This window comes from Symsagittifera roscoffensis, unplaced genomic scaffold (assembly GCF_963678635.1).
Source record: "Symsagittifera roscoffensis unplaced genomic scaffold, txSymRosc1.1 SCAFFOLD_1059, whole genome shotgun sequence".
NCBI classification, from domain to species: Eukaryota; Metazoa; Xenacoelomorpha; order Acoela; family Convolutidae; genus Symsagittifera; species Symsagittifera roscoffensis.
Genome location: NW_026971567.1, coordinates 1 through 12,464, shown reverse-complemented (window position 1 = coordinate 12,464; position 12,464 = coordinate 1). Strand labels below are relative to the sequence as shown.

The 12,464-nt window shown below is 33.9% G+C and overlaps 1 protein-coding gene across 1 annotated transcript; it reads left to right on the top strand.

Annotated features, from left to right (window-relative positions):
- Positions 1–1,746: 1,746 nt before the first annotated feature.
- On the top strand, positions 1,747–8,564 carry LOC134856510 (innexin-3-like; the record flags this gene model as incomplete). The annotated part of the gene is given in 4 exon segments (XM_063872779.1): positions 1,747–1,908; positions 2,254–2,348; positions 6,598–6,739; positions 8,076–8,564. Coding segments are annotated over 4 exon segments (888 nt in total), but the record flags the coding sequence as incomplete, so codon positions are not given.
- Between the last annotated feature and the right edge of the window lie 3,900 nt (positions 8,565–12,464).

Genomic DNA, 12,464 nt, shown 5'->3' with positions numbered 1-12,464 from the left:
AACTTGCCCAACTTTTGTTTATTTTTATTTGACTATGCGAGTGATTCCTATTTATTCAAAACATCCAAAGACTAGTAACCTCCAGAAAACTAAAAAAGGAGTGTTTGGATGTTTTGAATAGCATAGGAATCACTCGCATAGTCAAATAAAAATAAACAAAAGTTGGGCAAGTTACTCAAATTTTAAAATACCTTATCCAGTTTTAAAAAATGAATCATTACTGTCCTTGGCAATACTTATGATAATTTAGATTTTTATTTTTCATTATATCCTCGAAATTTTGGTTTTCTGAACCTTTCGATATAGTTTTTTTGAATTAACTGCTACTGTATTCAATATAAAGTTCTAAATGCAATTGTTACAAACTTCCTGATGAAAAAAAAAACTGAAATTCAACACCATTTTGTTTAGTTTTGTTTCCAACGGGAATTTGATAAAAAATTAGAGTATAATTATGTTTTTAGTGGTGCGGCCCTAAACTAAATTACATTCTTAACCTCATCAAAACTAGAAGATCTTTGGTTATGTTTTAATTGATTATTGAGTTGTTTTATCATGCAGTTTCCGTTAGTGTTCCTATATTCTTTTTCCTGAAAATTAATATGACATTCTACTGGCCTAAAAAACCTCTCCTTGTCATAAACGATTTCTCTTCCATCAGATTTCTTTTCGGTTTTGTTCTGTGTGTTTTTTATATCCAAAACAGTTTTTTTAGTCAGATCTGTCCTATGACAACATTTGCACAATTTGCTATTGTAGTGAGTTATTTCTGGCTCATCTGGAATATTTGCTGTTTCATCTTTCTTGCTAGAATAAAAAAAGGCTAGTTACTGCAATACTGAGATCTCTACTGCAGTACTACTGTTTCAGTTAGATAGCTAGTAACTGCTGCAATACTCTGATCTATTATAAAACTGGTTATTTCTTTAACTTGATTCTTTATTGTTCCGACTGCCTTTTAAGGTTTATGGAGCAGTAATAACATAAAAATTTAAATGTAATAAATAAAATTGAAAAACTTTTTCTTGTAAAATTTGAAGTTTTTTTATGAAAATCATCATCCCACACGCCATATAAAGTACAAAAGGATAGATTTCGCTCCTTGTAACAAATGAATTATGGCAAATAAGCTTCTTTCAACCAATTCGGAACGATTTCCAAATCGGATTAACTCTCCGCTTACACGTTAATAGCGCGAAATATATCGCGCGTTAATTGTCCCAAATTGGCCAAAATGGCAATCTTTAAAGCCCCATAACTTTACGAAAACTGATCACAGGTGAAATATCTTTTCAAATTTGAGCTCAGCAAAACAATACCATTTGAATGATTAAAAAAAATCGTCAAAAAAGGCTAGTTAAAAAGTCGAAATTTGTCTGAAGAAAAAAACCCACCCCGAGCACAAATATTCCGTCACTTTCGTACCGAAAGTCGGAACAACAAGGGTTAACAAAAATCTGACCGCCATAAAATCATAGGAGAAATTTTTTGGGTCTAGCTATGGTTGAAGTTCTTGTCGAGTTCATCTAAAACTTTTCTTGACTTTCTGGTCCACCTTTGATGAGATTTCACTTGTCATTTCTTTGTCGACGGCGCCCAAATTAACGTTTGCTTATTTTTGAAATTTGGTGCTAAGTTAAGAAATAGGGAGCCGAACCTTACTAATTCTGGTCCAGAATTATGACAGAAAAGAACCAGCTTTGCACTAATTGTCTTTGTGAGAACAAAAATGATCTTCAAATTTAGGTGTTCTATCTGATGAACGTGTACGGCCAGTTGTTTATTCTGGACAGTTTTCTGGGTCCCAAGTATCATGCTTATGGGGTGGAAGTGATAACCTCAGTGTTCAACGGACAAGACTGGACCAACAGCCGCAGATTTCCCACCATCACTCTTTGCGACTTCCCCGTAAGACCAAAACTATATAATGTTAATTGCACAAACTCCAAGAAAAACACTAAAGTTATTCAGTTGTACTGCAAAGATTATACAACAAAGTGAAAAGTCAAATACTGCTTGAAGACTTGACTTTCAAAAATCTCATAATATTCTCACACCTCTCCCGGTCGATATGAGCCTGATTATAGTATGATATTTGGTGGAAATCGTTTTTTTATGCATACGAATTTTTGGATCCATAACTACTTCTGCGTCGGATCTTCATATAATCCCCTATCTTGAACTTTGACCTCACAAGTTCTGGATAAAAGTAATGGAAATTTTCCGAATGATTCAACTTGTGAGTGTTGACAGGTGCGCTCTCTGGGCAATCTGCAGCGATACACAGTGCAGTGTGTTTTGAGCATCAATCTATTCAACGAGAGAATCTACCTATGCATATGGTTCATGTGAGTCCAAATCTTATGCGCATTTCATTCGAAAGCCCAAAAACTGTATGGGTTTCATTTAAAAGCCCCATCTTTTGCATGCTCAGGCGGTTTTCCCTTCAGACAAATTTCAACAAATTTTTTACGAAGTGTCAAATTTTTACCTAACAAAATTTTGATGAAATTTTTATGCAATTCTGATGTCAATAGTGTCAATGGTGAAGCTTTTAGAACAAATCTAAAAAAAAATGTTTCATCTGTCAACATCTTTCGTCAAGTTATGGGGCTTTGAACAAAAAAAACGTTTGAGCAATTTCGATTGATCAAGCGTACTACTTTGTATTAACAAACCTTATAAAAAGTTTTAGCTGACTCAATGTTCTCGTTTCTTTTATCAAAAGCAGTAGCGTTGCGGGGGGGGGGGGCTAGGAGCGGGGGGCACGGTTTTTTCAATTCTGGTTGCTAAGTTCTTCAAAGCTTCCCCCTTTTGGTATGATTTAATGATATCCATTTTTGGTTGAGCAATCTTAAAAATTTTCTGAAAAACTTTCTGAAAAATTTTCTGAAGTTTGAGGGGGAGCGCGCGCCGAAAAAAAACTTTTGGTCATTTTTTTTAAAGTGCTTAAAGTGCGTGTCATGTTTATCCTGCTTTTTTTCCTCAAAAATTTGCCTGCCGCTCAGAAATTTGTTGACTAAATAAGGTTATTGTAGTTTTTTTGGAGTGCTTGCAAATCAAAATGTTCGGCCTAAGAAAAGGTCGACAAAGGTTTCAAAATTTTTTGAAAAACCGAAACCCCACCTGGAAAAATTTCTGCCACCTGGAAGATACGAACAGTCTTAGCTTTTCTGCCGTTTCATACCCCATATTAACATCATCATTTGCATATTAACAACATCAAATTTTTTTCTCAATTTTTGGCCGCGGTTATCACTTTCACGCTCAAATATGCGTTTTTGAAATGAAAAATGCATATAAAGTTTTTGTTATTTTTGTCTAAAACATTTTCCAGGCTGAATTTTTCATACAAATGGAAACAAAAGAATCAAAATTGAATAAAAAATTTTGTGCGAATCCAAATTTTTGTTATTTTTAATTTGAAAGATAAATTTATTTTACCGAAATTAATCAGGTTACGTTTTTCGACAAGTAAAGTTTTGGAATAAAAACTTTCTACTCCTGTTCAAAAGCTACCTGTTTTTATTCATAGTTCTGAGTGACTTCGAAACTTTATCTCACACAATTATTTCTCAAATAACGAGTAACTTTGAGAATTTTTGCTCCAGTCAATGGAGTTAATTGTGTTGAAAAAAAACACAAAAATAGTTCGCAAGCAAAGCTGGAAAAATAATCATTTTTTGATTTATAGAAAAAATTTTATCAAGTAAATTTTATAAATGAAAAAAAAATTATGTAATGTTTTCTCAGAACTTTTGTACGTAAGAAAGTGTACGATAAGCGTTTTTCTCTAGATAAGAATTGTAGGATCTGCAGCTTTGATCAGCTCGGATAAAGCTTTAGAGAACAAAATCATAACCTCTTCCCGAGTTAATAGATGGCATTTGATGATACAATGATATAATTTTCATCAAATGAACAACCACAACTTTTTACTTTTTTTGCTTTTTCTTTACATTTTATGAAAATATGTATTTGAAAAATCCAGTCCGTACAATTTGGCTGTTCAGTTATTTTAAAACTAGAATCGTTAAACGGTATGAATTTTTTTGCGCTTTTTCTTTTTTTTTTTTGATTTTGGAATAATTTGATACATCTGGCAGATAGTTTGGCAATTCTAGTTTTGAATAAGCTGAAAAAAGCGGACCAGATCATTAAAACAAAAAAGTATTATTATTACGATTATTTTTATTATGATTATTATTATTATTATTATTATTATTATTATTATTATATAGAAGAAACTTACGTCATTTTTTTGCTTTTGGTGGTTTTGTTTTCTCCAGACAGTTTTTGATTTTTAACAGTCAATTTTTGACGGTTTGTTATAATATCAGAAAAATGTCTTGAGCTCGAAAAAAATGTATCATAGCTATGACCGTTTTTTTTTGCAAAGTTAAGGAATGTTGAAAGTTGGAAGTTGAAAATTGGGATAAATATGGTGCGATATATTTAAAGCAAAGGCAATAAATAGTTTTTTTGTTTTTTAAAACAATAGTTAATTCTAAAATGAGAATTTTTGTTCAATTACGGGATCTACCTAACAATCTCTCCCCCCTATGATTCCTTCTTAAGAATCTCCACCCCTATGAATAAAAACAGTAAGTTAGCGCTAGAGCTTTGTACTGAGAATTGTGATTTTGCTGCATTCTGATTGGTCGAAAATTCCACTTTTTGTATATTCTTAACAATTTACCCCCTTTCTGAAAAGGGGAAATATTGTTAAGTAGATCCCAATTAAGTAATCAAAAAAATTGAAATCTGAAACTCCACAAAACAAAAATTTCCATAAACTAAATTGAAATAGGACTGCTTATATCATGGTGTTTCCCAAATTGTTTCGACAGCCCTATACGATATTTGAACTAGTGATCGATTAACAAACTTATATGATTAAGCAAAATAAATGGAAAAAACTTTTATTTGTTTTGAAACTCTAACTCCGCACGTTTTTTATAATAAGAAGTGATTTGTTTAGCATAAAGTTACGTATTAATAAATACGACTAGAGTGCCTTAAATCAATTTGTTTTCTGAGACAGATTAAATTGCCTCGTTAATAATTGAAGAGTATAGCATGTAATTTATACTAAATTGGCCTGACTGGCTTTTTCAAACGCTCATAACTTTTTGGAAAATCATGACAAGAAAACGTCAATAAAAAATAATGACAATATTTTTCAGACGATGTAGAGAAATTGATAAAAAGGCTAGTTCAAAAGTCGGAATTGGCCTAGCGAAAAAAAATCGCAAATTTTCCATCACTTTCTTTGAAAGTTGGATCAAAAAGATAGCTCATGCCTTGAGTCCCATTGTTTCAAAGATATTGTTTCTAGCTCAGGAAAAACTAATTTATTGTTCCGACTTTCGATACGAAAGTAACGGAATATTTGTGCTCGGGGTGGGTTTTTTTTTCTTCAGACAAAATTCGACTTTTAACTAGCCATTTTTGACGGAATTTTTTTATATCATTCGAAAGGTATTGTTGTCCTGAGCTCAAATTTGAAAAGATATTTCACCTGTGATCATTTTTCGTAAAGTTATGAGGGTTTAAACATTGCCATTTTGGCCAATTTGGGACAATTAATGCGCGATATATTTCGCGCTATTAACGCGTAAGCGGAGAGTTAATCCGTCTTAGAAATCGTTCCAAATTGGTTTAACGAAGCTTATTTACCATAATTGATTTGTTACAAGTAGCGAAATCTATCCTTTAATACTTTACATGGCGTGTGGGGGGATGATTTTTATAAAAAATTTCAAATTTTTGAAAAAAAATTTCATTTTGTTTTATTACTTTTTAATTTTTTAATGATTTTACTGCTCCATAAACCTTAATGGGCAGTCGGAACATTCAGGGCTTCGCCCTGATACGAGCAGTCTTGTATACTTTTGTTTCGCAACTCAAATATAACTATTACTTATTTCGTTTTATTGATCTTGTAATTTACTGACACTTAGCCGAACTCAAAGTCACCAATCAGTATGCTTGAAACACTTTACAGGTCACTTCAAATTATTTGACCAAAGCATTTTTATGATAGCGTAAGGGCAGGGTATTAAGTTTATCTGCGCTTTTACACATGACCATTTGTTCAAATATGACAGCAATTTTAAAATGGCTTAGTTAGTCACTGGTAATTTTTTTGATTTTTCAAGTCTTCATAATGGTTTAGAATCCTAAGTATTTAAAATCCTTTAGTATAAACCCTTATTAAGTTATTTAATCCTTTAATATAAACCTTTTCCATTATTTAGTGTTCTGATCTTTTTTGATAATTTTGTTTTGTTCAGTTGAACTTAATCTCTCATATCTCCTCCTGTGAACAAAATTGCAGTCCATACAATCACCTAAGCAAAAAAAAATCATGTTCTGCATGAAAAAGATTATGTAACGCAGCGCTTGAATCGAAATTTGAAATTAAAAAGCAATGTTATGAGTTGTGTAAATAAAAACCGAGAATATATCTTCTTTAAATCGAATTTATTATTATTTATCATTAGGTGTGTGAATACACCCGTAATTCCGAAATATCAAATAGATATTTCGATCCGAATTGGTAAATATGTCGTGTCACGTGATATGAATGTGTAGGTTGTTGAGTGTGGCCATAGTGACCAGTCTGAACACTGTGATGTGGGCATGGCGACTGTGTCTTCGCTTCAACCGCATTAAATACATCATGAAACACCTCAAACTCACGGCCACCATCAGCGGAGATTCCAACACAGAAAAGGCAAGATATTCTTTTACTGAAAATACTAACATTTTGAATACTAAGAACAAGTTCTAACACTTTGCAACATCAAGTCAAGAGTTTTGAAGGTCTCATGAAAATAATAAGGTTCTTGATGACTAACAACCAAGATTTACAAACTTTTAAGGAATAACGTACGTTATATCTTAAAAGTATGTAAATCTTTGTTATTAGTCATCAAGAACCTTATTATTTTCAGGAGACCTTCAAAACTCTTGACTTGATGTTGCAAAGTGTTAGAATTTGTTCTTCAAGACTTTTCAAAGTTTCTTCAAATGTGGGCAAGGATAGCAACAATTTTCGCGCACGAGGCAAAATTTTATTCGTGATAGCTTCACACATATTTCATAAGGTGAGCCGACAGTAGCGCGCGACCGTGTCCGACGTACGCCACCCTTTACTTCTCTATTCTGGTTGCCAATGTTTCCAAAGGGTCTCGCTTTGGTACTTTCTTTCGACACTCATTTCAAATGACCAACTCCCAAATTTTTCCAAAAGCGGCTGCTGCGCCAAAATAAAACAAATTTAAGAGGATAGCGCAGGCTGAAATGACGCGACTGTTTTGGTCAAAATCATTTAAAAACGGCTCAAAAGTACATTTTGCCTCGTTTTTGCTCTTAAAATGGCCTGCAGAGCAGAAGTTTTTGGCAACGTAGGGTCCTTATAAGACTTTAGGGATGTTTGGAAAATCAACTCCCCCACTCCCCAGAAAAATTCTTGCGCACGCCACTGCCATGTTGGTCAAACTCTTCAAGGAGCACCGTTGTTGACCTCTTGATCTATAATTAGACTCGCTCTAGTGTTATCTACCCGTTCTTCTAAATAATGTGTTACCATTAAGACAAGAACAAACGCAGTTTGTCGTGGCCCATAAAAGTCAGGTTCACAAGACCTCCCTTTTCAAAACCAAAGGGGGCAACGTTGGTTTTCCAAGCTGAACCCATCATTAATTTGGAAAAAGATACACCTCTAACGGATTGACTCGATTGTTCAAGGCAGGCTTCAGAGCACTTCTTATCAGAGGTTTTGAACCTGGTTACATCTGTTTCGAATAGATCAAATCCGTTTCGTGACATTTTTTGACTGAAATTTAATCCTTTTTAATCTATGATTGGCACTTTAGAGGAAAGATTTGCTTTGATAATGTTTGTTTACGCCAACATGGTGGTGAAATGCACGATAAGGAAGGAAAAATAGAGACGACGGGGCCAATATGTATGGTTTGAAAAACGAAGAGCAGTTTATCAGAAAACTAGTTTTTGGGTTATTTTTCAGTCGGGAGATTTTACTCAACTCAATTTGCTGATGTTTTTAGAGGCTAGTGGGCCAGTTTGTCGACCAATACTTGCGGCACGACGGAGCTTTCATTTTCAAGCTTCTAGCGCAGAACACAAACTCGCTCATAATTTCCGAGTTGATCACCGAAGTCTGGAAAACTTTTCTGCGGACGCTGAAAAAAGAGTGTCGTCGCTACAAGTGCAGTGAGCATGCGCCTCTAACAACACAGTCTTTGAAACAGTTGAACAGTTGGCTAGTTTGTGATCACGAACCTAATAATTCGTTCCCACCGAATTTAAACTCATTCACGTCGAATAATCAAACTTTCATGGCTTTTCCAACTCCACCGACACTTCAAAAACACACTAACGTCATGGAGCTAGCTCTACCTGGTAATAATTCGCACCTGCATATGTGGAAAATGGAAAATGAACTGAAAACTGAAGACACCGAAGACTATGATGATGGTGAAAATGACCCGCTGACCTCAAATGATCAGGCGACTGAAGAAAAATGCGCCCACGAGGTGAATTGCCCGAGAAGTGAATCACCATTTGCTCCTTTCGAACACCAAATGAATGGCTGAAAGGATATCTAGGTCAAAGGAACCATCTACACTGCTGATAACTTTGATTGCCGAATTCGCTCACCTTCATCATCTTTTCATTTCTTACAAAAACTTTTTTCGAAATTACATCTTTCATGTCTTTTCTGAATTGAAGTAGTAACGACCTCAAAGAAACCAACCTAGCCGTGCAATCAAGTTAATCTATATAAATTTTTATCTGAATAATAAATATCTGATTTATCTAACATTTACTTTCATATAAGATAATTAGCCAACAAGTGTTGAATCGAATCCAAATAAAACAGGAGGAGCTCAAAATGATCTTGAATAAAGCACGAAGCAGAAGAAGTTCCAAAAGCAGTTAACCTTAAAAAACTTTCAAAAAAACTGAAACACTTATTTTTGTGTGCTTTAAAATGATATCGAAAATTGATAAGATCAATTGCGAGTACAGTTTTGAGGTTTGTTTGCAGAATGGGCTGTCTCAAAGACCATTTTTTCCTTAATATGGTCTGATCAAGTGGTTTGATTAATTTTTTAGAGTAGAGTTTTTACAGTCGTTTTTAAATCTTTTAGCGTCGATTTGGGTTTTTAATTCAGTGATTCATAATGGTAGCTGGTAATTAGTGGTTGCTGTTAGCTGCTTTTTGCTCCCTTCCAACCGCGCTAATAGAAAAAATGAAAGCGTCGTTTTGAGTCAGAAGGCGATTGAATGGCATGTGATAAAACTATAATAAATAATAAATATAAAAGTTTGAAACAATCAACAGTCGAAACAATCAAGGCTTTCATTTCAGCAATCTTGTTCATAATCAAAACTTCTAAAAGCATAAATCACGCCAATGCATTTAAGGACACATTATTAAACTTTATGTTCTCACCCAACAAAAAAAGTATCCAGGACTTTTTGCTCTCTTAGATGAATACTCTCGTCTAACAGATCTTTTTCAATGTTTTTTACAAATCTATATGATGAACTTACTGGACCCAATGACTCAATTAGATTAAGAGCATTGCAAGACAATTTACTTAGACTTTTTTACTTGTTTGAATGTAGTTTCCATGAAAACTAAGTAAAATGTCATGCAATGCTCCTACTATAATTGGGTAATTGGGTCGAATAAGTTCACCCTTTAGGGTTGTTCAAAACATTGAAAAAGATCTGTTAGACGGATAGATTCATCTAAGAGTGCAAAAAATCTTGAATACTTTTTTGTTAGGTGAGAACATAAGCAGAGTAATTTGTACTTAAACTCATTGGCGTGTTTTGTTCTTTGAGATGCTTTAATTATGAACAAGATTGCCGAAATGAAAATCCTGATTGTTTTGACTGCCCTCTATTTGGTCTTAAATAATATTTGTTTGAGGAAATATTGGCAGTCGAGATGTTTTCATCTGATAATATTGATAATATGGCACAGCAACCGGAAACTTAGTTTAATATAGTGGTGAGCGCAACTCGTCTTCAAACACGGAGATTGAAAGATCGGGTCCCGAGAAAAACCTTCTTTGTAAATAGGTCTGTAAAAAATCGCCCGAGTACAAACATTCCTCGGTTACATGTCAGTATTTAGACAACCGCGTCTTCAGACTGGTCAGTATTTAGAAAAATACTGTTTCAACCAATCAGAATCGAGACAAAGAAGAAATTAATAAATAATTATTCTTTATTTTGGATTATTTATGTCTTTTCTCGATTCTGATTGGTTCATACAGTATTTGTCTAAATACTGACGAGTATGAATACGCGGCTGTCTAAATACTGGCTGCACTCCCATTCCTCACTTTCTTCGAAAGTCTACATAATACGCTGCATAATGCGCTGACTTCTTTTGAGTAACTTAATTATGCAGACCTGCTGCTTACTTTACTAAGAGAAAAAAAGGTTTAATACAGCTACTTTTGTTTCTTTGTTTATTTATCTAATGCTATGAGTCTCACTGTCTGTGCTTTAGATAGTCACTGATCCTAGTTGCACTTGAATTTTCGAGATTTATAAATATAAAAGGAGTACGAGCAAAAAATAGGTGTTTGCATAGTGTTTGAAACATCGCGGTTGGGCATTTAATACAGAATTAAGAAAATTGAAAAAACTGGACCTTCAATTTTTTCTTTTTTCTCCTTCAATGTTTTCTGTCCATTTCGTCTTGAATGACTTTCGACTGCCGGAATGGGTTGAATGTAGTCCTTTCTTCAAGCCTTCAAGCCCTCTGTATTGAAGCCTGGGAGTTTATTAGCTTTTTATCAATTAGTCCCGACATATTCTAGCAGTGGGAACTGGTTTTTCAAAATTTTCTGACTAAAAAGAAACTGAAAAGTTTTAAATTTTTCTTTTGCACAAAAAAAATAAAAGGAGAAAAGTTTGAAAAACTGACGAAGACATTGCGTGTTTTACAAAATGAAAATTTCAGAAAGCTAACTGAATATAAGACTTAAAGATCTGATACAACCTGTAGTGATTTTTGTCCAATAGCTTGCTTCTCTGCTTTCCTTCATATTCCTTTTCATCAAAATTTTTTATCAGAGCTTCCATATCTTTTTTAGATAAACAATATAAAAAAATTTATTTGATTATCTTGATCTTGAAGTTCAGAGCCTGCAAAACCTTTTGCGTAAATACCGGTGTTTATTTCTTTTATGTATAATTTCCAATTCAGAACACTTAATTTGGCCAACCCTTATGTCATCAAGTAACACTTGCAAATTCTTAAATTTTCAATTTGAACGGAACTGAAAATTCAAGAGCGCATTTTGCAAAATTTAAACTCAAAAAAGCAATAATTTTGGTCAGTTCGTCTCATTAGATATGAAATAGTTTTTTTTCTTAGTTCATGAAGTAAAATGGCAGATTTGGGCCGGGTAAATAAATATATGAATGAAGCAATATGAAGCATTTTTTAGTCAATGGTTTATCCAGGTAAAATTAACTTTGTAGAAAAGTGTCTCATTTATTCACTCCTATTCTTGAGTCAGGACAACAATTATAAGAAATTATAATTCTACATTTCAGCATTTGTTCAACGCACTTCATCAAATTGCTCAGTTTTCCTCTGTCATCAAATTCGACATTGAAACATTTCCCTGCGCTCTCTCTTTGTTGTAGCCGGGTTTAATGGAAAAATTAGGGCTCGCTGTGAGGTGGAAAATTTAGGGCTTGTTACGATTTTCCTTTTTACTTTTTAAGTAAAGTTTCTCTCTCTCTCTCTCTCTCTCTCTCTCTCTCTCTCTCTGTATGTCTTGTCTTTGGGTACATGCAGGGAGCTTCATCTCTTGTTTGGGTATTCCATCTGTTATGGATAGAAAATGATCGGAGTCTTGTCTTTTTGCACTGTTCTTTATTTTGTGATCCGCGGTCTTATCATTTTGTTTTTCTTTTCTTGGGTGTGTAATCGCACTGGTCTCAGTCCCAGAGGGAGTGCGGTCTGTATTTAGACAACCGCGTTTTCATACTCCTCAATAAGCAGACAAATACCATATTAGCCAATCAGAATCGAGATGAGAAAGAAAATTTTCAAAAATAATTAATTATTAATTATATTCATTTCTTCCTTGTCTCGCTTCTGATTGGTAATACAGTATTTGTCTACGTACTGACGAGTCTGAATACGCGGTTGTCTAAATACTGCTACGTAACCATTGGCCAGACTCTTTTTACCCCATAGTTTTTGGGTGTGTACTCACGCTGGTTGCAGACCTCTTCCATTGGGGAGACTCTTATTTCCCATAATTCTTTGTTGGCTCATAATCGGTGTTTGAACTTATGTCTAAACATCATATAATGAGTGTTTTATTATGTCCTACACACTATTGTAACGTAAAATAGTCTTAATGATCTTGAACAAACCAACCACGGGGAAC